Source organism: Pan paniscus, chromosome 8, assembly GCF_029289425.2.
Source record: "Pan paniscus chromosome 8, NHGRI_mPanPan1-v2.0_pri, whole genome shotgun sequence".
NCBI lineage: Eukaryota > Metazoa > Chordata > Mammalia > Primates > Hominidae > Pan > Pan paniscus.
Window position 1 is genome coordinate 107,837,261 of NC_073257.2, and position 26,790 is coordinate 107,864,050.

The following is a 26,790-nucleotide window of genomic DNA, read 5'->3' on the forward strand; positions in this document are numbered from 1 at the left end:
GTTTTGAGTGAGTTTCTTAATCCTGAGTTCTAATTTGATTGCACTGTGGTCTGAGAGACTGTTACGATTTCCATTCTTTTGCATTTGCTGAGGAGTGTTTTACTTCCAATTATGTGGTCAATTTTAGAATAAGTGCAATGTGGTGCTGAGAAGAATGTATATTCTGTTGATTTGGGGTGGAGAGTTCTGTAGATGTCTGTTAGGTCCACTTGGTCCAGAGCTGAGTTCAAGTCCTGAATATCCTTGTTAATTTTCTGTCTCATTCATCTGTCTAATATTGACAGTGGGATGTTAAAGTCTCCCATTATTATTGTGTGGGAGTCTAAGTCTCTTTGTAGGTCTCTAAGGACTTGCTTTATGAATCTGGGTGCCCCAGTGTTGGATGCATATATATATATTGGATAGTTAGCTCTTCTTGTTGCATCAATCCTTTACCATTATGTAATGCCCTTCTTTGTCTTTTTTCATCTTTGTTGGTTTAAAGTCTGTTTTATCAGAGACTAGGATGGCAACCCCTGCTTTTTTTTGCTTTCCATTTGCTTGGCAAATCTTCCTCCATCCCTTTATTTTGAGCCTATGTGTGTCTTTGCATGTGAGATGGGTCTCCTGAATACAGCACACCAATGGGTCTTGACTCGTTATCCAATTTGCCAGTCTGTATCTTTTAACTGGGGCATTTAGCCCATTTACATTTAAGGTTAATATTGTTCTGTGTGAATCTGATCCTGTCATTATGATGCTAGCTGGTTATTTTGCCTATTAGTTGATGCAATTTCTTCATAGTGTCAATGGTCTTTATAATTTGGTATGTTTTTGCAGTGGCTGGCACTGGTTTTTCCTTTCCATATTCAGTACTTTTTTCAGGAGCTCTTGTAAGTCAGGCCTGGTGGTAACAAAATCTCTCAGCATTTGCTTGTCTGTAAAGGATTTTATTTCTCCTTAGCTTATGAAGTTTAGTTTGGCTGAATATGAAATTCTGGGTTGAAAATTCTTTTCTTTAAGAATGTTGAATATTGGCCCCCACTCTTTTCTGGCTTGTAGGATTTCTGCATAGAGATCCACTGTTAGTCTGATGGACTTCCCTTTGTGGGTAACTTGACCTTTCTCTCTGGCTGCCCTTAACATTTTTTCCTTCATTTCAACCTTGGTGACTCTGGCGATTATGTTTCTTGGGGTTGCTCTTCTCGAGGAGTATCTTTGTGGTATTCTCTGTATTTCCTGAATTTGAATGTTGATCTGTCTTGCTAAGTTGGGGAAGTTCTCTTGGATAATATCCTGAAGAGTGTTTTCCAACTCAGTTCCATTCTCCTTGTCACTTTCAGGTACACCAATCAAATGTAGGTTTGGTCTTTTCACATAGTCCCATATTTCTTAGAGGCTTTGTTCATTTCTTTTCATTCTTTTTTCTCTAATCTTGTCTTCATGCTTTATTTCATTAAGTTGATCTTCAATCTCTGGTATCTTTTCTTCTGCTTGTTCGATTCAGCTGTTGGTACTTTTGTATGCTTCACAAAGTTCTCGTGCTGTGTTTTTCAGCTCCATCTGGTCATTTATGTTCTTCTTTAAACTGGTTGTTCTAGTTAGCAATTCCTCTAACTTTTTTTCAAGGTTCTTAGCTTCCTTGCATTAGGTTAGAACATGCTCTTTTAGCTCAGAGGAGTTTGTTATTACCCACCTTCTGAAGCCTACTTCTGTCAATTCATCAAACTTATTCTCTGTCCAGTTTTGTTCCCTTGCTGGTGAGGAGTTGTGATCCTTTGGAGGAAAAGAGGCGTTCTGGTTTTTGAAATTTTCAGCCTTTTTCTGCTGTTTTTTCCTCATCTTCATGGATTTACCTACCTTTGGTCTTTGGTGTTGGTGACCTTTGGATGGGGTTTCTGTGTGGACATCCTTTTTGTTGATGTTGATGCTATTCCTTTCTGTTTGTTAGTTTTCCTTGTAAGAGACCCCTCTGCTGCAGGTCTACTGGAGTTTGCTAGAGGTCCACTCCAGACCCTCTTTGCCTGGGTGTCACCAGCAGAGGCTACAGAACAGCAAAGATTGCTGCCTCTTCCTTCCTCTGGAAGCTTCGTCCCAGAGGGGCACCCATCAGATGCCAGCGGAGCTCTCCTGTATGAGGTGTCTGTCGACCTGTGCTGGGAAGTGTCTCCCAGTCAGGAGGCACAGGGGTCAGGGAACCACTTGAGGAGGGAGTCTGTCCCTTAGCAGAGCTCGAGCACTGTGCTGGAAGATCTGCTGCTCTCTTCAGAGCTGGCAGGCAGGAACGTTTAAGTCTGCTGAAGCTGTGCCCACAGCCGCCCCTTCCCCAGGTGCTCTGTCCCAGGAGATGGAAGTTTTATTTATAAGCTCCTGACTGGGGCTACTGCCTTTCTTTCAGAGATGCCCTGGCCAGAGAGGAGGAGTCTAGAGAGGCAGTTTGGCTACAGCAGCTTTGCCAAGCTGTGGTGGGCTCTGCCCAGTTTGAACTTCCCCGTGGCTTTGTTTACACTGTAAGGGGAAAACCCGCCTACCCAAGCCTCAGTAATGGCGGCGCCCCTTCCCCACCAAGCTTGAGCGTCCCAGGTCGACTTCAGACTGCTGTGCTGGCAGTGAGAATTTCAAGCCAGTTGATCTTAGCTTGCGGGGCTCCGTCAGGGTGGGATCCACAAAGCTAGACCACACAGCTCCCTGGCTTCAGCCCCCTTTCCAGGGGAGTGAACGGTTCTGTCAGTTCTGTCTTGTTGGCGTTCCAGGCACCACTGGGGTATGAAAAAAAAAACAAAAAACAAACAAACAAAAAAACCTCTTGAAGCTAGCTCAGTGTCTGCCAAACAGCCACCCAGTTTTGTATTGAAACCCAGGGCCCTGGTGACGTAGGCCCCCAAGGGAATCTCCTGGTCTGCAGGTTGAGAAGACCATGGGAAAAGTGTTCCTCATGGCACAGTCCCTCAGGGCTTCCCTTGGCTAGGGGAGGGAGTTCCCCAACCCCTTATGCTTCCTGGGTGAGGCGGTGCCCCACCCTGCTTCTGCTCACCCTCTGTGGGCTGCACCCACTGTCTAATCAGTCCCAGTGCGATAAGCCAGGTACCTCAGTTGGAAATGTAGACATCACTGGCCTTCTGCGTTAGTCTTGCTGGGAGCTGCAGACTGGAGCTGTTCCTATTCCGCCATCTTGCCAGCCACAGAGTTTTTTGTTTGTTTGTTTTGTTTTGTTTTGAGATGGAGTCTTGGTCTGTCACCCAGGCTGGAGTGCAGTGGCATGACCTCAGCTCACTGCAACCTCTGTCTCCTGGCTTCAAGCGATTCTCTTGCCTCAGCCTCCCGAGTAGCTAGGATTACAGGAATGTGCCACCACACCGGGCTAATTTTTGTATTTTTAGTAGAGATGGGGTTTCGCTGTGTTGGCCAGGCTGGTCTCAAACTCCTGACCTCAGGTGATCTGCCCACCTCGGCCTTCCAAAGTGTTGGGATTACAGGCGTGAGCCACCACATCTGGCCACACAGTTTTATGTAAACAGAATCACAGTAGTAAATGGCAATTCCATTTTTCCAGTTGCTCAGTTGAACCTTGGTCTCATCCTCAGATTTCCTTTTACTCAAATGCTTCAAATCCAATTTCTTACAAACCCTGTTGGTTCTGCCTTCAAAGTATTCCCAAATCGGACCCACTTTTCACCAGCCTCTCTGGTACTTCACCATAGCCTCTCATCAGAATCACTGCCACTGTCTCCCTCTGTATTCACTATTGTCCCTGTAGTCCATTTTCCATACCATACAGTCATCACAGTGACCTTGTTAAAATCTAAGACAGATTTTTTTTTTTTTTTGCTTACACTTTCTAATGGTTTCCTACCTCATTCACAATAAAAGTCCTTACAGGGGGGACCTGGTTCCCTTAGCACCTCTCTGACTTTATTTCATTTTTCACTACTCTCCTCTCTGTCATCTAACACCAGCCACATTGGCTTCCTTCCTGTTTCTCATTTACAGCAAGCTCCTGCCTCAGGGCCTTTGTACCAAGGTGTCTGCCTAGAAAGCTCTTTCCTTTTCCGTAAGCTGTGTCCCCCGCTAACTTTGGATTTCTGTTCAAATGACATATTATTATAGATGCTATGCCTGACAACCCTATCTAAAATAGTACCCCCAACCTACCCAGCCCAGCATTCTCTATCCTCTTACCCTGCTTTATTTTTCCTCATAACACTTATCACCACTTAATGTATATTTCTGTGTCTATTTGTTTATTTTCTTCCTGGAATATGTTAGGCACACAATGAATATTTGAATGAATATTGATTAAATGGGTATCAAACTTTCCTATGCTCTTAATCAGTCATCTGACTTCCCAGCATCCCACAATTTGGGTTAAGATAGGCTTTTCTGGAAAAACAAAAGCGGGCCGTATCTCTGATCCTCCCACCCAGCAGAGTATGCCAGGGCTAGGTGCTGTGGCTGTGGCCACTTTTCCTTTTTGTAGGGCAAGCATAAAGATATTAGGTCAGTAGGAGTAAAGAGTGGGGCAAATGGGCTTCTTGGGTATGAGGAAGTCAAGGTTTAGATGTGAGCTGTTTAGAGAAGTTGTTTGGAAAAGCTATCTGCCCTGCAGCTAGTGACTACTGTCCCCATCACAGAAAGGAGAATGCTACTTCTTTTGTAAGAGGCTGAGTTTGAGTGTGGCACCTTCCTGCTGGGAGAAAGGGGAGCCCTCGTTCCAGATATCTCATCTGGGCAACGCAGAGTGAGGCCTGGGGTTACTTTCAGAAGGTTCTGCTTGTCATACCACAGTTAACAAGGCATGTTCCTGTGAGAAGGGGCAGGGACACTACCCCTTTTTTACTGCACAAAACTCACTTGTATCCATCTAGACTTATATCTTCTGACCCCATTCACCCTATCACACAATAGCCAACAGCACACACATTGCTCTGCTGTGAGCTGCATAGTGAAGACCAAGAAAGTGATCTGGGATAGCAGCTGGACTCAGACTAAGTGAGGAACAGTTGAGCAGGTAGGACTTGTATTGGTCCAGATCACAGCTTGTCTCAAGCTAAAAATATAGGCAGATTGGGTAGGGCTTATAAAAAAAAGACCCACAGAGTCATAACTCAGAGGCTAGAGTCCAAGATGAGAGCCCAGCGTAGTCTACCATCAGGGCAGACCTTAGCTCTGAAGGCAGGTGGAAAGCCCTGGCCCACACAAGGGGTGTTATAAAGGAAGCTTGGTTATGAGAGCTTCAGTTGGAGCAAAGAGGCTTTGTAGTCTACGACTGGGATCTTCAAAGAGAGCCCCCATGTGGAGATCCGCCAAATCTTGCTCCTAGATGTTGGCATACTTTATTTAAATTCTGAAAAGGATATCATGAAGATTTCTGGATATAAAATATTATCCTGATTTCATGGCAGGGATATAGGAGGGAGGGTGTGATGATATGATTTTATATGAACCTAGTTGATGTTTAATGACATTACTTATTTAACTTTGTCAGTATTGATCGAGGCCATGTAGGGATTATCTAGTCAAAGGAATTCTGTGATTAACTTTTTAAATTTTATTATTTACCCTAAATGTGTGTTTTTGAAAATTGAGGGATTTTTGTCTGACTCACACACTGTCTCTGTTGTTCAGTATGTGTATATTTCAAATTAGACAGATAAAATCATCCAAAATAATGATTTTGCTTTCATGAATAGACTCATTAAATTTATGAGTATGATCTATTCATTTTAATATTTAGTAATGTATCTGTTTCCACATCTATGTTCAAATTGTTTATAACCTTTATATATATCATATATCAGAATTTCACTATAATCACTCTACTAGACTTCTATGCTGAATCTTTACTTTTCTTTCTTCTTTCTTTTTTTTTTTCATGAATACCTTGTAGAAAAAAGCATGCCTACTCTACAGCACTTTAGGTGGTACTGTTTTCTGAATGATGGGGAAAAAAAGGATTTAGGGTCACATGGTCTGGTATCTTTGGACCCTGCCCTACACTGTGTATTCTCAGTAGTTGAAATATTACAGTTGAGTATCTCAGAACATTTTCCATAGGGGAGGAAGGGCTATTTCAGCAGTCTTTCAGTGAAGAATTGCAAAGATGGGCTATAGAAAAATCATATTGTGTAATACTAAACCTTAAATGAGTTCTAAATTCAGTGAAATTTCATTGTAACACAAGTTCAACTGGAACTTGTTCTGTGGGTGGCAGGATCAGACGCACAGTTCACAGTAAGGTTCCAGTACATTACATTTATTTGCATATTAATCATTGGAGACAAGCATGTAAACTTATTTTCCTTTTTGGTATTCAACAGAGACCAGTAAACCATAGTTATCCCAAATGCTTTTCACTTGGTGTTAATTTACAAAATGTTGCTGAGAGTGAAGAGGAAGAGTTTATGAAAGAATTCATTTTGACAGATATACTCAAAGTAAAAGCTGCTGACTATGAAGATGATCAAGAACAAATAAAAAAACAGAAGGCAAATATTTTTGTACCAAGTAGTTCTCCAGGTAACATTCTTTCCCAGTAAAATATTCAAGTCATTCATGAATTATGTTATGGGATAATAGCTTTACTGTATGCTGGATAAATAAAAAGTACTGATCTAAAATTATAGTAACTTTTCTATATTTGTTTTTCATGACTTCCCTGAATTAAGGGAACTGATTAAGAGAACTCATTCTTCATTTAAAAAATGTACATATATAGGCATATGTATTTATATATAGATAGAGAGAGCGAGCGAGAAAGTGAGAGAAAGTGAGAGAGAGGCTTTCTGCTAGACTTCAGTAGTAGGGTGTAATTATAGTTGTTTGTACTACTTATTTGGTCAATATCCATTTAATATTTTGGACTTTAAAGTAATATCTAAGTTTTATTGTTATTAAGTGGTCAATCAGCGCAAACTGCCAAAAGATATGATGCCACGTATTTTAGAAGATGAAGGATTCTATATTCAGAGAAAGCCAGAAATATATAAAAAGACCTGCAACAAAATGGAAAATCGCCTGCTTAAACTAGAAGAGGCAAGTGCACCACCTAACAAGTTAAAACACTGGCTACTATGTGACTTATTTAGCAAAATATTTAATTACTATACTTAAATATTTTTGATAGGGAAAATGTTGGTTTGGAGAAAGTGGAGAAATAATGTCATTACCTACACCTATTAAACAGTCATGGAATTTCAGACTAAACATAAGGAAGGAACCTTTAAATCCATTACTTAAGACCATATACAGGAAGGTAACCAACAACAATTTATTTGTAATTATGGTTAAAATTCTTGTAACATCAATTATAGCTGGTGGTTTTGTGGTGTTGATTTATCCTTTAAAGATACTAAGTCTACTAATATAATGTCTAAATCATGATGAAATGTTAAATAGCCCTTAAAATTATAGTTTCAAGGAATATTGAATGATATGGGGAAATGCTCAAAATAAAATCTGAAGTGAAAAAAGCAGAATGCAAAATTATGTATGGTGCTAATTTTACAAAAATAATGAATAAATGAATGATACTCAAGGTAGCCACTATTATAACTTCTACCACTACATTACTCTTGTCTGTTAGTTTTACCTATTTTATATAAATGGAATAATAGAATAGGTACTCTATATTGTTGTGTACAGCAATAGCTTGTTCATTTCTGTTGCTGTGTAGAACTCCATAGTATGAAAAATACGTTTATTTATTAACCATTCTTATATTGATGGATATAAGTTACATCCAGTTTTGACTATTACTAATAACACTACCATGAAAACTTGCACATCTTCTGATAACTGTGTGTGTATGCATTTTCTGTTGGTAAATATCTCAGAGTAGAAATGCTGGGTTATAGGTTTGTATATGTTTAGTTTTACTATATAGTGCCAAATGATTTTCTAAAGTGGTTGTACCAAACTATACACAAAATAAGAAGTGTGTGAGAGTTTCAGCTGCTTTATATTCCTGTCAACATTTGGTATTATCTGTCTTTTAAATCATAGCCATTCTGATGTACATAAGTTGTATTTCATTGAAGTTTTAATCTGCATTTCCCTAATGACTAATGAAACTGAACACCTTTTCATGTCTGTTGGTTATTAGGACAGCCTTTTTTATGAAAGCTTGGTTAAGACTTCTACCCATTTTTTTCTTATTGGATTGTCTGCTTTTTCTTATTGATGTGTTGATTTCTGGATGTGAGCCCTCATATAATGTACTCTATGGCTAATCTTCTCACTGTCTGTATTAGTCCATTCTGACATTATTATAAAGAAATACCTGAGACTGGGTAATTTATAAATAAAAGAGGTGTAATTGGCTCATGATTCTACAGGCTGTACAGGAAGCATGATGCTGGCATCTGCTTGGCTTCTGGGGAGGCCTCAAGAAACTTCTGGGAGGCCTCAGGAAACTTGCAATCATGGTGGAGGGCAAAGAGGGAGCTGGCACTTCACGAGGCCAGAGTAGGAAGAAGAAAGAGAAGAGGGGAGGTGCCACCCACTTTTGAATGACTAGATCTCATGAGAACTCTATCACCAGAACAACCCCAAGGGGATGGTGTTAAACCATTCATGAAGGACCCACCCCCATGATCCAATCACTTTGTACCAAGCCCCACCTCCAACATTGGGGGTTACAACTCAACATGAGATTTGGGTGGAGACACAGATCCAAACCATATCACTCTTAATTGCGCTTTTTGATGGGATATTCTTAATTTTAATGTAGTATAATTTACCATTTTCTTTTTCTTTAGGGTTAGCACCTTTTATAGCCTGTTTAAGAAAGTGTGCTTACTCCAGGTCCCAAAAGTATTCTTCTGTTTTTATTCTAAAAAGTTTATTGTTGTACCTTTCTCATTTAGAGTTACCACCGATCTGGAAAACAATGTGGAAAGTACTTTCTATGTATAGTGGTAGGTAGGGGGTCATATTTCATTTCATCCGCATGGATATCCAGTTGACTTAGTACCATTTATTGAAAAAAATCAATAAACCTTTTCTCATTATAATTCATTGTCATCTTTGACATTAGTCAGCTGACCATCTATGTCTTTAAAAATAAAGGACTAGTCAATGGAAAGACATCCCATGTTCATGGGTTAGAGGACTTAATATTGTTAAAAATATCCATACTACCCAAACTGATCTGCAGACTTAGAGCAATGCATTTCAAACTCCCAATGACATTTTTTTACAGAAATGGAAAAAAATCCAATAATTAATAAGGAACCACAAAGGACCTTCAAGGTAGAAGCTTTATATTCCTGACTTCAAAATATATTACAAAGCTACATTAATCAAAACAGGATGGTACTGGCATAAAGACAGATATATGGACCAATGGAACAGAATGAAGAGCCCAGAAATAAACTCACGTATATACAGTCAAATGATCTTCAAGAGGGTGCCAAGACTACACAATGGGGAAAGGACAGTCTCTTCAACAAATGGTGCTGGGAAGACTGGACATCCACATGCAAAAGAATGAAATCAGACCTTTATCTTACATCATACACAAACATCAACTCGAGATGGAGTAAAGACTTAAAAACAAGACCTGAAACTATAAAACTCCTAGATGAGAACGTGAAGGAAAGCCTTTATAACATCGTTCTTGGCAGTGGTTTCCTGGATATGACACCAAAAGCATAGGCAACAAAACAAAAATAGAGAAGTGAGACTACAACCAACTAAAATGCATCTGTTGCAGTAAAGGAAACAATCACCAGAGACAGAAGGCAACCTATGGAATGGGAGAAAATATTTGCAAACCATATATCTGATAAGAGATTGAAATCCAAAATATATAAGGAACTTATTTAACTCAGTAACAAATTAAAAAATGGGAAAAAGACTTGAATAGACATTTCTCCAAAAAAAACCAAAGATGCATACAAATGGCCAACAGACATATAAAACATGCCTAACATCACTAATTGTCAGAGAAATGCAAATCAAAACCATAATAAGATATCACTTCTCACCTGTTAGGATGGTCATTATTTAAAAAAAAAAAAAATCCCCTGAAAATAACAAGTGTTAGCAACAATGTGGAGAAATTAGAACCCTTGTACACTGTTGGTGGGAATGTAAAATGGTGCGACCACTATGGAAAATGGTATGGAGTTCCTCTGCAAATTTAAAATAGAACTGTAATATGATCCAACAATCTCACTTCTGGGTATTTATCCAGAAAAATTAAATTTAAGATTTTGAAGCGATATTTGCATTCCCATGTTCATTGCAGCATTATTCACAATAGCCAAGAGGTGGAAACAACCTAGCTGTTCATTGACAGTTGAATAAAGAAAACATGGTGTATGTAGCCATAAATAATAAATCTTGTCATATGCTAAAACATGGGTGAAGCTCGAAGATGTTATACTAAATGAAATAAGTCAATCACAGAAGAACAAATTCTGCATGATTCTGCTTATATGAGGTATCCAAAGTAGTTCAGCTTCATAGAAGCAGAAGGTAGAATGGCGGTTGCCAGGGGCTTGGGGAAGAGAGAAATAGGGAGTTGCTGTTCAAAGGGTATAGAATTTCAGTCATGCAAGATGAAAAAGCCCTAGGGATCTATGGTACAACATTGTGCTTATAGTTAATAGTACTGTAAACTTAAACATTTGTTGAGGGTAGATCTCATGTTTTGTATTTTTTACCACAAAAAATAGGACCTTTCAGATTTTATATTTTCTCTAATTTGTCTTCTACTTTTGCTTTTTAAAAAATTCTTTTTTCTCTCTGAATTTTAGTTTGCATATATTCTACTGACCTGTCTTAACCATTCACTTATATAATTTTCTGCCATATTTTATCTCCAGTTAAATCCACCCAATGAGTTCTTTCCCTTTATTTCTTTTATATGTTTAAAATATCCCCTTCTTCACCTTAAGAAAAAGATTTGGTAGTGTTTATTTGCCCTTGTGTTCTTTCTAGTATAGGCTTAATTTCTAAATTTTAAATTTTTTGCCATTTTCTTTCACCTAATTTCTGAGTTTAATTCTGATTTATGTTTTTAAATGTCATATAACTTCCATATAAATTCAGCTCACTGTGAAAACCACATTTCTATTTTTATCTGGTTTTGGATACCTTTCTGGTTTGCTTTGATTTCCTGTAGGCTGTTATTTTGCTGTTTATTCTTTTTTCTTATAGAAACTTTGATGGATTTAATCTTGATCCTTTTCTACTGCTTATTTTTAGATAAAATTATTTTTCCTGAACTTTTATAAAAAGGCTCAGTTCAAATAACTTTTCTATTTTCACAGACCTGTTGTTTTTGTGTCGTGTTAAAATATATTGTGGCTGGATTTCTGAAATGTCTTGGCTCTGTTCCCTTCCCCAGATTTTTTTCTGGACCTCCTCTTTCCTTAATTCCTGTGGTCCCCGTACTTCTTAGTTTCGATTTCACTCCCAGTAGTTTCTATTCAGTGTGAAGCCTCATTCTGAAAATTCCTGGGAACTAGATTCCTGCAGCTCCTTCAGTCCTTAACCCAACCATCCACAATTGGAGTAGACAAAACCTGTTCCAATTTTAGCTGCTGTTTTTAAGTTGGCCTGCTGTACTTTCTGGTGCATTTCTGTTGGCTCTTTTGGACTCTCGTCAGGTCTATCAGATGTTCCATTGCTTCTCTCTGCTATCTCCCACACAATCGCCAATGCTATTCAGACCTTCTGAATATTGATGATTTGTCTTCACTGACTTGTGTTTTGGGTTTCATGGGGCATTTCTTGAGAACTACTTCTATTATAAATCTTGTCCGTGGATTTTTGGTTTTGCTGTCTAGTTGCTCTGCCTCTTTTAATATAGGAATTTGGGAAGATCTAAAACTGTACTGCCACCATATTTTCAGACCAGCCCATCTGCTGACTTCTTAATTTTACATATTTTCAATATATTTTTTGCTTGAAAGTGTTCATTCGACATTTAATTCTTCTGTAAATATTCTAATTTTCTTGAGATATATTTAGTCTTTTCATGGGTTTTTGCTGCTATTTTTAATACAGTAATAATAGCTACTTTAAAGTTCATATCTGGTAACTCCAATATTTGGATCACTATGAATCTTTTTATTATCTATTTTTTCTCTTGGTTTTGCTCATTTAGTCTTGCCTCTTATTATGACAGGTGATTTTAAAAATTATATTCTACATTATTATATATGAAAAATTATAGAAGCCCGAGATGATGTTATCTTCCAGCAGAAATGCTCCATCCTTTGCTTTGTTAAGCGTATTGAGGATGATCATCTTCATCCAACCAGGGACTTAACTGATTTAAAGACTGAATTACAGTTTTGTTAAGGCTCATTCTGTATCTATATTTTCTGTTTACCTAGTATTTTCTCTGCTTGACTGCAAGCAGGGCAGGGTTTTTGTTTTGTTTTATTGGCTTGTTTTATAATTTATTGCTAACACCTACCCAAATGCCTAGCATTGAACGAATGCTTATATTATGTGTAATAGAACTCATCACCTCAGTCACTGTATGCTTTTAGGGTCCTAATATAATTTAGAAGATAAAGACTGACAGAAGAAGTTCACTGGCATAATCTTAGAAAATGTTATTTCCTACAAGGTGCTTATCATACCATGAGAGACTAGCAATGTCTCTGCCCCATCCTAATTCATAGTGGAACACAGTTGTCAAGATTTTATAAATGGTACCACCATACCAAACATTACAATATCTTCATGTATTTTCCCAGTTGGCTTACTATAAAAGAATCTATCACCATTAAAATATAAAAACATAAAAGAATAAAAGAGGAGGGAAAAGCCCTGCTATTTATCTTATTCTTTGATATTATGTGGCATAATTTCTAGACTTTATAGTGACAATGCATTTTATCTAAATTTTGCTCCAGATATAGCAGAGATATTTTGGTGTAATTATCTGGGATCATTGCTTTTAGGAGAGAGGCCTTTGAAACAACAACAATTTGTTGAATGAATGAATAAATGAACAAATGCATCATAAAAAGTAAATGCATAATTTACAATTATTGAAGAAATATTAACCACCATTCAGGTTAACCTTTGTAATAATCTAGAATCCCAAGTTGGAAACCACTGGGCTGAACAAGTAACTTTCTTTTAGTGCATCTGTTCTAGCTTCATCCAAGCACAATTACAGGATTTCATGGACTGCTATAATTTGGAAAAAATGTAAAGGCCATCTCACCAACTGTCTAAATTGAGTTTTAAAATTCTTTCTTGCAGCTGCTGTGATTTGAATGTGTCTCCTCTAAAATTCAGGTTTTTTCAATGTGATAGCATTAAGGGGTAGGACCTATAAAAGGCGATTAGGCCATTAAGGCCCCTCCGCTATTGTCAATGGATTAGGTGCCCTTATAAAGGGGCTTTTCCCCTTCCACCATCTGCCATGTGAGGACACAGCATTCCTCCCTTCCAGCAGACACAGCAAAAAGGTCCACACTAGACATGAGATGTGGTGTCTTAATCTTGGACTTCCCAGCCTCCAGAACTGTGGAATAAATTTCTTTTCTTTATAATTTACCTAGCCTCAGGTACTCTGTTATAGTAGAACAAATTGACTAAGACAGTAGCATCCTTAACAGATCATGTCCTAGATTTTGTGTCAGACAAATGCCTCTACCTGCCTTTCTCTTCTATCTTCTTCACATTTTTCATGTTGCCCAGCCAGCCTTGAAGGAAAAGCTGATTTATGGTCTCTCACCAGAATAAATATAAGGGCAACCAAGGTAGATATAATAGTTGTATGCATATCAGAGTCCTGTCTTTGCTTCTGCCTCTGCCAGGTACTTTAACAGCTTGTTGTACCTCTACTATCCCAGGTACCCTATTTGCCTGCTATTTACTGATTAGTTTCGTCTGACCATTTGACTATGACCTTCCCTCTGCTCCCATTTCTAGCACTCTTTTTATATATTTACATCGATTTTTATATGTCAACCAGCTTGGATGTTTTTGTGCTTTTATGTAGCCTTTGATTCATTGTTGCCCAAATCTTTATGCTTTTGGTACAACACACTTACCTAGTTCTAGAAGCCTACTTAACTCACTCAGTCAAGTGCTGCTTTTAACCAATGTGTCAGGGAGTTTGCTACCTCTCAAAAGAATTCATTCTAATGTTGGACTTTTTTTTTTTTTTTTTTTTTTTGAGACGGAGTTTCACTCTTTTTGCCCAGGCTGGAGTGCAATGGCACAGTCTCAGCTCACTGCAACCTCTGCCTCCCAGGTTCAAGTAATTCTCCTGCCTTAGCCTCCCGAGTAGCTGGGATTACAGGTGTGCACCACCACGCCTGGCTAATTTTTGTATTTTTAGTAGAGATGGGGTTTTGCCATGTTGGCCAGGCTGGTCTTGAACTCTTGACCTCAGAAGACCTGCCCGCCCAGCCTCCCAAAGTGCTAGGATTACAGGCGTGAGCCACCACGCCCAGCAGACAGTTCTGATTGTTCTCTGTTTTCTGTTGTTAAAGTCTGTCTCCAGGTCACTTCTACTTATTTGACCTTTTTTGGCCATAAGGAACACATAAAGTACTTCATCTATGTGACAGCTCCTCAAATGTTTGAAGCCTACAGTCACTTCCACCTTTAGTTTTTGCTCTCCAGTCTAAATTGCCTCCTTTGGTTGTTGTTAGATATTCCACCACCTCATTTACCCTCCTCTAGCTTCTTAGCACTGTAGTCAGTAGGTGCTGAAGAGGACAGGACCAAGGGCAGAGGCTTGTGTCACTCCATTAGAAACCCAAAGCAACTGAGCAACACAGTTATTCAACCAGTGCTGGATCTGCTTAACAAGACAGGATTCTCTAGCTTAGGAACTTTAATTTTCAAAAGTTCATTTACAGTTTAGTTGTTTTAAACGGAAAATGATTTTTCCTTGGTGTTTTCTTTCCTGTTTAATGGCCAGTTTACCAACTTATTACCAATTGTCTAAACTCTCAGGTGAAATCAAGAGCAGGTTTCCCCTTTTATGGGTTGGCTCTTACATAGAGAACAAAGACTTACCAGCCATAAACAAGCTTTATTGCTGTTTGTCTGCCTCCCTGAAACCCAGTAAGGAAGAAGGAAAGGTTCCTAACTCAGGAAAAAATAAGGAGGCAGAGATTTAGGCACCGTACAGATGGCTTTCAGTCCTTGAGGAGCATTGGGTCTGCCACACCAGGTTAGGGGTGGGACAACATTAGGTGTAATAGCAATGGCACAGACTGAAGAGCATATCATATTACACCAGACTGATCCAGAGAGTGGGCTCAGTGTGCTCCTATTTGGGTTGATGCATTCATGGCTTTTATCAGGAGTGGCTAGGCATTGATGAATCAGGCTGCATATGCTAAGTAACTCACCAACCCTCGTAAATTGCATTACTGAAAACCAATGATATTGAGCACATGCATATTCAAACATGTGCATAAATTCAAAATAGTGGACTCAAAAAAAATATATATATATATATATTTTGAGACAAAGTATCGCTCTGTCACCCAGGCTAGAGTACAATGGTGTGATCTCAGCTCACTGCAACCTCCGCCTCCTGGGTTCTAGTGATTCTCCTGCCTCAGCCTCCCAAGTAGTCGGGATTACAGGCACCCATCACCACGCCCGGCTAATTTTTGTATTTTTAGTAGAGATGGGGTTTTGCCATGTTGTCCAGGCTGGTCTCGAACTCTTGACCTCAGGTGGTCCATCTGCCTTGGCCTCCCAAAATGCTGGGATTACACAAGTATGAGCCACCACACTCGGCCTATTCCTTTACTTTCTTAATAAACTTGCTTTTACTTAAAAAAAAGGTGGTCAGGTGCAGTGGCTCACACTTGTAATCCCAGCACTTTGGGAGGCCGAGGTGGGCAGATCACGAGGTCAGGAGATCAAGACTATCCTGGCCAAAATGGTGAAACACCGTCTCTACTAAAAATACAAACATTAGCTGGGTGTGGTGGCATGCGCCTGTAGTCCCAGCTACTTGGGAGGCTGAGGCAGGAGCATCGCTTGAACCTGGGAGGTGGAAGTTGCAGTGAGCTGAGATCACGCCACTGCACACTGCATTCCAGCCTGGTGACAGAGTGAGACTCTGTCTCAAAAAATAAAAAAAAAAAAGATGGACTAAAACAGATGAATCATCTTCCATATGATCTAAGGCCTACAGACTTCAGAAATTTAAGGACAATCTGGTATCCAAATGGAGACAATCTCATGTACAAAAACAGGTGCTCTTCTTATAGGAATTGCTTAGAGGGCCCAGGCTCCTGAAGATAATTTCCCAGAGGATCACCAGTGTATTCATTTATAAGCAATGTTTTAATAAGTAATTCTCATTTAACTCTGGCCCACGGTTCTAAACACCATTTGTCATAGTGTTTCTATAGGAAATTATTTTTGGTTTTATAACTTGAAAGTCCAACTTCCACTCTACCAGCACACAATAGTGAGATAGATTACAATAGTTAATAGCAAGATGATTAAAATGCTGTAATATAAATATATTTGATGAAATTAAGGGCCATAATCAATTTAAGGAAAAGGAATCAAATTATTATTTTTTGTTTTTCTATATCTCTTGATTTTCCTACAATTGAAATGTTACTTTTGTAAGGAAAAGTTACTTATAATTTCAAAAGAAACTGAATCAAATTAACATCGTGCACTTATTTTTCTTTAAAAGGCAGTAAAATATGACCTGGAAAGTTCATTTATGAACAAAATGGAAGGTTCAAGGGAAATATACCAGTTAGACCTCAACATTGTGGGTTTGCAATTCAGCCATCATCATCTCTTCAATCAAGAACAAGTATTATGCGCAAGGCTTCTCCAACTTTATGAATGTTTTCAGGACAGGCAGCAACAGAATGTATCTCAGCTGCTTTATGAGAAGGTGAGAATGGCTTTCATTATAAAGCTAAACATTTAATATTGAAAAAGAAAAAATTCCTTGTGCAGAGCAAATTATCAGAACATTTTCTAAATATTTAAGTAGAACAATGGTTCAATTTCAGTTTCTCTGAAAAGAAACTGTAGGAATTCACTGGCTGGGGAGAAAGCTTTAAATGTATCCTATGGGATATTTATTTACCACAAATGGTTTACTAATCAATGGTATTCTTGGTCCTATAACTCAAGAAGAGTATTTGAAATGATTATTACTGAAAAGAGCCATGTGGCTGTTTTAAGTCTTATAATAAAGTATTTTAATTAAAATATTAGAAATCTTAATCTCATAACAAACCTGAAGAGTCTTGGTCTGAAGATGATTAATCCAAACAGTCATCTCATGACATCATGAGGGGTATATGAAGTCTGAAGAGAAATAGAAGGAGTACCCACTGATTACTTTTATAAACTTGTGCCTCATTTAAACTCTCTGCTAGTTTTCTGATATATGAGCATTCTCTTGGGAAAGGTATTTTGATAGTATGTCTCATTCAACTAATGAATACATTTGAAATCAAATCCCCTCTAAGCTATTTAATGAAACATTCAATCCTGATGGAGCCACAAAGCCGTCTCAATAAACTGGACATGAACTAATTATGAACCTTCATAAATATCTGTTATGAACCTTCATAAATATCTGCTTTTTTTTTTTCTTTTTGAGATGGAGTCTTGCTCTGTCGCCCAGGCTAGAGTGCAGTGGCGTGATCTTGGCTCACTGCAAACTCCGCCTCCCGAGTTCAAGCGATTCTCTTGCCTCAGCCTCCTGAGTAGCTGGGACTACAGGTGCCCACCACATGCACGGCTAATTTTTGTATTTTCAGTAGAGATGGGGTTTTGCCATGTTGGCCGGGCTGTTCTCGAACTTCTGACCTCAGGTGATCTGCCTAACTCGGCCTCCCAAAGTGCTGAGATTACAGGCATGAGCCACCATGCCCAGCTAATATGTGCTTTCTAAAATATAAGTTTAAAACCCACAGGACTTAATCCTTTTTTTTTTTTTTTTTTGAGATAAGGTCTCATTCAGGCTGCAATGCAGTGGCTCAATCATGGCTCACTGCAGCCTCAACCCAGGCTCAAGCTGTCCTCCCACTTCAGCCTCCTAAGTAGCTGGAACTACAGATGTGCACCATCACACCCAGCTAAAGTTTTTTTCTTTTTCATAGAGACAGGCTTTTGCCATGTTGCCCAGGCTGCTCTTGAACTCCTGGGCTCAAGCGATTTGCCTGCCTCGGCCTCCTTATATGGTGGGATTACAGGTGTGAGCCACCATGCCCAGCCAGGAGTTAATCTATTTGATTTGATGAAGCAATTGTGTGGGAGAACTTAATAGATGAACACCATGCATTAGCAATATCAGAATATTTCCTAAAATAAATATTGAATATTCTAACTTTTAGTAAAATATGGCCACTTTTTAAATGAATGAAGGAAACAACTCAGATTAAAATGCAGATCATTTAAAAAGTGATTTGGTCTACAGATTTCTGCTTTATAGAATTTTTTCCCACAATATTATAGAATCTTTAAAATCCGATTTAGCAATATCAATTTTAGTTTATTAGAGTACCATCTATTAAAGTATATATAGACTCTGGGTTTATTTTTCATGTATATGCATGGCTCTGCATAAAATAAATCTTTTGGGGTTATTATTTACAATATGTTTCAGTATTATTATTGTATTAGGAGCCAAATGTAATTTCTTAGCGGATTTTTGCTTTTTTTCAATTTATTCTCTTATGTGAATGTAAACATTTTCTCTAACTCCCAGTAAATTGTGAAAAGAGAAATGTGCTTGGAAGTGTGCGTGATCTTCCCTTCTGAGGTAGAGAAGAGCAGTGGGGAAGAGAAGAAAAGGCCAGGTGGTGCAGAGCATGTTCATTGGCCTCCCACTAAAAGATTAATTTCTTAAACATGGATAATTTAGTCCCTGGGTGTGAAATGTATGGCTTTGCCTGTTCCCAGTGTTTTCAAACCAATTCAGAGTAGTGGAAGAGTCATTGGCATCCAAGGAATTCTTAAACTGAAATATGCTCCTTTATATGAGTATGACTTCCACTTAAAGAACAAAGAGGGATGTTGCTGATACTATGAGAGAGTAGAAAGGATGCTCAGCTATGCAGACTTCTGCTCTTTTTCCCTCTAGCTTTAAAAAATTGTACAAGTAATACTGGAATACGTTCTCACTGGAAAAGATTAATTGTAGAAGTGTCAAGATGTGAAAGCCCTACTTCGTTCTTCACCTCATGGTTTGGACATCCTTTAGTTCTTTGAGTACATCCTTAAAGTTCTCCTCTCCCTGTATTTCTATATGTATGTATGCCATGATTGTTTTTAACATAAATTGGATCTTACCATATGTATTATTTGGCAACTTGGTTTTTTTTAGATACAGCATCTTGTTATGTTGCCCAGGCTGAACTCAAACTCCTGGGCTCAAGCAATCCTCCCACCTCAGCCTCCCAAGTAGGTGAGACTACAGGTGTGCACCACCATGCCCAGCTGGTTTTCTGAAATTAATACTCTATCTTGGAACTTTTTATGTATCACTATATATATATAGGTCCATAATATAGGTTTATTTTAATATATTTAATCACTCCCATTCAATGGCACTTAGATCATTTATGATTAATAATGAAGCAGTGAATATCCTTGTACCTATATATTTGAACACATATATAAAAACTTCTATAGGATAGATCCATAGAAGTGAAGTTGCCTGGTCAAAGGTAAGGGTATATGCAGTTTAAATTTTATTAGAAAGTGATAAAATGCCTTTCCCAAATGTTTTTCCAATTTGAATTTCCACTGGCAAGGCAGGACAGAGCCCACTTCCCAGAGCCTTCACCAATATTCAGTATTTTTCTCTAGCTTTATTTTTAATTAATTCACAAGTTAAAAAAGAATATATATATTTTTCTAGATGTAAGTCCATAAAAGAAGTATGTCTTTTAAATATGTTTTGTATATTTTTGTCGTATTCTGTTACTTGCTTTTAAACTTTATTATATATTTTGGCAAACATTTTAAATTGAAAAAAATTCTTTTTTGAGAAAGGTCTCACTCTGTCCCCCAGAGTGCAATTATAACTCACTGCAGCCTCTAACTCCTGGGCTCAGGTGATGGTCTCACTCAGCCTCCCAAGTAGCTGGGACTACAGGTACATGCCACAACACCCAGGTCATTTTAAAAAAAAATTTAAGAAACAAGGTCTTGCTGTATTGCCAGAGTGACCTTGAAATCTTGGCCTCAAGCAATCCTCGTACCTCAGCTCCCTGAGTTGTTGGGATTACAGGCATGAGCCACTGAGCTTGGCAAGCATTTTACATTTTTACAACGTCAAATCTGTTCATCTTTTCCCTTGTGAATTTTAGATTTTCTTGTTTGCTTCCTAAGCTTCCTAAGACCTTCTCTACCCCAAGTTTACCAATTAGCATATTTTTGGTTGCAATTCATGGAGAACTTCATCTCAGTTACTTCAGACAATAAGGAAAAGGCATTACCTCATTGTCCAAGTTAGGGCAGCTCTAGGTTTGGTTAATTTGGTGTCTCGACGATATTATCAACAACCCTAGCCTTTTCTGTCCTTCTCTTCATCTTCAGCAAGTTGACTTGGGGTTAGCTCTACTTATGGAAGCTAACCAAGTGGCTGCTCCAGTTGAAGGCATGCTGGTGAGACACACAATATGCAGCGTAGTGTCTCACATTGAGAGCCTTCTCCAATCTCTCTCCTGCCCTGCAGCAGATTTCCCCTGATATTTCATTGACTAGAATTATTTTGCATGATAATGCCTAAACCATTCATTGGCAAGAATGAAATTGCTGCAAATAGCTGCACTAATCAGTTTACCTCAAAAACACATGGAAAATGATTGAGCAATTGAACAAAATTGGTGTTCTGCCAACAAAGAAAAATGATCCTTTAAGGGCAATGAATAGTGTCTGACAGACCAAAATTATAAAGACTTCCTTTTATATATCCTTATGGTATATATTATGTATGTATTTGTGTATGTGTATACATATGGATTTGTGAGTATATATGTGTGTGTCAAAGGGCATGTGTGTATATTATTTCTAGCCTTTTCTATCTAGAGTTTATATCTGTGTCTCAGGTGAGACTGGGCTCCAACTCCACTCTTTCTCCCAAAAGAGCAGCCTAGTATCCAAATACCATCATTTATTTCCCTATTGATTTAAAATACTAACTTTATCCTATACCAGCTGCACATATTTATTAATATATAGGTTTGCTTGAGGACTGTCTGTTCCTCATATGACATATTTGTCTAGTTCCGTACTGTTTCATTACCATATTTAATTATTAAATTATATGTCATAGCACAAGTGCCTCCTCGTTGTTCTTTTCTAGAATGTTTTTGGATACCCCATAGATTTTATCTTCTACATGAACCTTAGAATTAGCTTGTCACCTTCTATTTTTAAAACCCTGTTACCATCTTTATTGTGATTGTGTTGTACTGTTACATTAATTTTGAAAGAAATTTGATCCTCATAAAAATTGGGTTTCCTCTTCCAGGAATATAGTTTGTTTTCCTATGTTTAGGTCTTCTTGTATGTCTTCCAGTAAAAGTTTATATCAATTGACTCTAGTCTTGAAGTTCCCACAAATTACCTCCAACTGTGACAGACATCTCCTTTATGTGTTTTAGGGCCTAGTTTCCTCCAGTTCTATTGTTCTATGGATGTTACTCTGTTTTATACCTTCTGCAGTATATCTTGTTCTCTTGATTTTATTCTTCTTGTTTTCCTACATTATGCACTTATCCATAAAGATAGTTATCAATATATGTATATAGATATGAATGTGATGGCAATGAATGTGGATAAAGACAGACATATATTTTTTCTGTAACTATGGGATTTTAGGTGAAAGATAAGATTGATACCTGTGCTCAATATGCCTTCTTGATCTAATGGCATTTCTTTATATCAATTGATGAATTGATTGTCTAGTAATGTTCAAGATACTAGATGTTATTAGATACTAAATTGATGTTTATTGCCTACATAGATATTGAGGCCTTTCTCAGTTCCTCCCCAAGGTGCTTATATAAAATATATTGTGGAAGATAAGCCAATAATACACACAAAGTTATACATTTGTTCTGCTGCTGCACACACCTTGACCTACAGGTGAACTGGATCAATGGTAACAGGCAGATAAAATATACCAAAGAGCTCTTTTTTTTTGTTATAGCTGAAAGCACTGACAGATGCTACCAAATTGTCAAATGAAAATTCAGAAATAAACCAGCTGACCAGAAAATCTTTACAAGATTATTATTGGCAAATAAGGTAGGTTTTGAGCCATTCATGTTCATCAAGCATTCATTAAGTAACTTCTTTAGACAAAGTACTGCACTTGCTATGGAAGATAAAGAAAAGTACACAATCCTTACTTTTTAGGCGATTACAGAAATGGTTTCAATCTTTTTTAAGACCCACGTTTGTGTAAAAATATTTCACAGGGGTGCCATGTGAAAATAGTTCTAGTTTTAACATCCATTGATTTGTTTTAAAAAGTTGAAGAACTATGAGTTCATGAGTACTTTGAAATGGACTTGGATTATATTGATCTGAAGTGTTAGTATATATTTGAGAATTAGTGCACATTTACACATGTGCAAGATATATTATTATTTCAGTCTAAAGACAATATTTCACAAGTAGTGAATTTAAGGACCCCTGTAAAAAGCATGGTCTACAAGTTGGGAGCCATTGGCTTATAGACTGGAAAGCGAAGTTATGAAAGTATGAAATAACTGGGAAAGTAATTCCAAGACAAAACATATTCATGTGTCACAGAATCTCTAAAAGCACGAAAATTCACTGGAAGGTATTCATAATCAGAAGACAGGCTTCATTCAGACTTCTGACATGAATTTATACAACTTATTTAGCCTAAAATCTATCTCAGATTTAGAATTTAACTTAAAGTAGTCCCAGATTGGCATTGGCACCAAACAACTGGCAAAGCAAATACATATTTTTTTCTGAAAGAGCACAATTTTAATCCTAGCTCAGAGATTATTCAAAGATATAACATTTTAAGGAACATGAGCTTACAGTTTACAACCTCTTCTATCACACACACACAAAGACAGCATGAATAAGAGCCAGCAGAAATAATAGAAGGCTCATACAAGCAAAAGCTTAAGAAAATAGAATTATCAAATATAGAAAATAATATAACTTTTTAAAATATGATTTAAAAATAAAAGACAAGCTTGAAAATATGATCTACAAACAAGATATAGTAAATAATTGAGTACTTCTTGAGCTATTTTTATATAAGAAGAACCAAAGAGAATTTATAGAATTGAAAAATATAAAATGAAAATTAAAAAATTCAATGGAAGGAGTTTCTAGGAAGATGGAAGAAGAAGAAGCACTAGGAATTAATCTGCCCACCCAGACAACAGTTGTACTAGCAGAGAACCTGTCTGATGTAACTGCAGTTGTCCCTCAGTATCTGCAAGGGATTGGTTCCAGAACCTCCTACACATACCAAAATTCATGGATGTTCAAGTCCCTTGTATAAAATGACATAGTATTTGCATATAACTTATACACATCCTCTCATATACTTTAAATCACTTCTAGATTATTTATAATACCCACTACAATGTAAATGCTATGTACATAGTTGTTCTACTGTATTTGTTTATTCACATTATTTTTTACTCTTGTATTGTTATTTTTATTGGCTTTTTAAAAAATGTTTTAAATCTGAGATTGGTTAATCTATAGATGCAGAACTCATGGATATGAAAAGCCTATATTTCGGAACTCTGGAGTCTACTGAAGGCTTGCAGCATCCAGAGGAAGGCTTGGGTGGTAAATTGGGGTTAATTTTGGTCAATGTCAGCTCTTAGCACAGTAGCAGCTATCCCCCCACCCCTGCCCCTCAGCCCCATGGCAGGCAGCTGTGTACGTGTTCCTGGAGTAATCCACACACATTTTTCAGGAGCCCAAGGTAAGCAAAAAGGACCTTATCCTACAAATATTGAGGACCTGTGCTCTGATCACTGCTTACTTCTAACCACAGAGGTGAAATGAGAGGGGGACCATTATTGTTGTACTTTTCCCCATTGTTGCAAGCCCCTCTATCTCTGGATAAAGTGACTTCCAGAGGATTTAAAAGGCTGGTGCCCCTTCCCCTCCCCTTCATTGTTTCTTTTTCTTCTTTTGGGAGCCAGATATTAAAGACTACGACATTTAAAAGCAACTGCATATACAGGGAAAATTAGAAAGTGACCACACATACCCAGGGAAAGGCATCAACTCAGAAAAGACTGGAGAGGACCTTATGTTTATACCTCAGCCTGATCCTGGGCACAGAGACAGCTGACAATGATTTTTTTTTTTTTTTTTTGAGACAGAGTCTTGCTCTGTCACCCAGGCTAGAGTGCAGTGACACAATCTTGGCTCACTGCGACCTCCACTTCCCGGGTTCAAGCAATTCTCCTGCCTCAGCCTCCTGAGTAGCTGGGACTACAGGTGTGTGCCACCACGCCTGGCTAATCTTTGTATTTTTAGTAGAGATGGGGGTTCACCATATTAGCCAGGCTGGTCTCGAACTCCTGACCTCAGGTGATCCACCTGCCTTGGCCTCCCAAATTCCTGGGATTACAGGTGTGAGCCACCACACCTGGCCATGATTTAAAAAAAATAATAATAATAACAATAACAAAAAACAGCAAGCCCTGGGAAAGGAGGACAATGTGATTTCTAGAGTTACCACATTATTAGATTCAAATGTCCAGTTTTCAACAACAAAAAAACACAAAGGTGTACAAAGAAACAGGAAAGTATGGCCAACTCAAAGGAAAAGAATAAATCAACAGAAACTATGCCAAAAAAAAAAAAACCTACTAGATAAAGACCTACTCAATGGCAGATCTACCAGATAAAGACTTGAAAACAACTGTCATAAAGATGCTCAAAGAACTAAAGAAAGATGTCAAGAAAGTCAAGAAAACCGTACGTTAAACCACGCATAGACAAAATAGGCCGGGCGTGTTGGCTCCAAGCCTGTAATCCCAGAACTTTGAGAGGCTGAGGTGAGCAGATTTCTTGAGGCCAGGAGTTCAAGACCAGCCTAGTTAACATGGTGAAACCCCAACTGTACTAAAAATACAAAAATTAGCCAAGTGTCATGGTGTGCACCTGTAGTCCCAGCTACTCTGGAGGCTAAGGTGGGAGAATTGCTTGAACCTGGGAGGCAGAGCTTGCAGTGAGCTGAGATTGTGCCACTGCATTCCAGCCTGGGTGACAGAGTGAGACTCTGTCTCAGTAAATTAATTAATTAATTAATTAATTAAACCACATATAAACAAAATGGAAGTAACAATAAAGAGATAGAAAATTGAAAAAGAGAATGAAGCTGAAAAGTATAACTGAAATGAAAAAGTCACTAGAGAGATTCAAAGGCAGATTACAGCAGGCAGAAGAAAGAATTAGTGATCTTGTAGATAGGACAATGTAAATCATTGAATTTGAGCAACAGAAAGAAAAAAATGTTGAAGAAACACAAACAGAGCCTAAGAGACCTGTGGAACACCATTAAGTGGACCAACATATTCAGTGGAGGAGATTCAAAAGGAGAAGATAGAGAGAAAGAAAAGAAATTAGGATAAAGGGTAAGAGGAATGAAATAACAAAGAGATACACAGAAATTAATAATAAAACCATAATAGAGAAAATCAATACACTCAAAAGTTGGATAAAAATTGATAAACTCTGGGAAAGCTGATCAAGTGGAAAAAGTGAAACAGCACAAATATACAATGTCAGGAAAGGAAAAGGAACATTACTATAGATGCTGTATATTTTAAATAACTTTATGCTAAAGAATGTAAACATTTATATGGAAAAGACAAATCTACACAAAATACAACTAATCAAACATATTCAAGAAGTGAAAGACAAGAAAAAAAAACCTTAAGTAATTCAATAATTGTTAAAGAAATCAAACCATTAATTTGAAACCTTTCTGCAAAGAAAACTCCAGGCTCAGATGACTAGAGTACTTTCTAGAACATTTAAAGCAGTGGGTCTCAAAGTATGGTCCCCAGACCAGCATCATCACCTTCACCTGGGAGTTTGTTAGAAATGCACATTATCAGGTCTACCACAGACCACTGAATCAGGAACTCTACAGGTAGGGCCTGGTAATCTGTGTTTAGCAAGCCCTCCAGGTGATTCTGATGCACAAAAAAGTTTCACAACCTCTTATTTAACAATAACTACTATTCTTCACAAACTCTTTCAAATAAAAGAAAAAGAGGCTACATTTTCAGCTCGTTTAATGAGGTTACAGTATCCTTGAAATTAAAACCTGGCAACCGTATCAAAATATTGCAACTGAATTTCACTCATGAGCATAGATACTAATGTACTAAACAGAATTTTATCAAATAATACATTATAACCAAATTTGGTTATTCCATACATTATAACCAAATTTGGATTATTCCAATTTGGAATAATCCAAGGAATGCAAGGATGGTTCAACATTATAAATTAATTAGTGTAACTTAACATACTAATACAATGGGTTGATTAGTGTAATTTAACATACTAATATAATGTGTTTGCAAAGTTATGAAACACAGAAGAAACTTTTTTAAAACAGTATGTTACTTCAATATTCTAAAAATATGATTATTAGCCTATTAGGCAAAGTACCTCTAAATTTGAAGCAATATTCTAATTGTTAACCTGAAAAAAGTGTAATAAATACATTATACAATTTCCAGAAAATCTGGAAATATACGGAGAATAGTGTATTTATTTTATTATTTTCTGATTAATAATTTGATCCATTGCTTTCAGTTTAGAGGTACTTCATTCAAA

The 26,790-nt window shown here is 37.6% G+C and overlaps 1 protein-coding gene across 1 annotated transcript in view; it reads left to right on the top strand.

Annotated features, from left to right (window-relative positions):
• CC2D2B (coiled-coil and C2 domain containing 2B) overlaps positions 1-26,790 on the top strand; it is a 170,316-nt gene that overhangs the window by 69,608 nt on the left and 73,918 nt on the right. Inside the window, 5 exon segments of the mRNA XM_055093218.2 lie at positions 6,297-6,495; positions 6,875-7,011; positions 7,103-7,231; positions 16,637-16,846; positions 22,130-22,227. Coding sequence (XP_054949193.1) covers positions 6,297-6,495; positions 6,875-7,011; positions 7,103-7,231; positions 16,637-16,846; positions 22,130-22,227 — 773 coding nt within the window.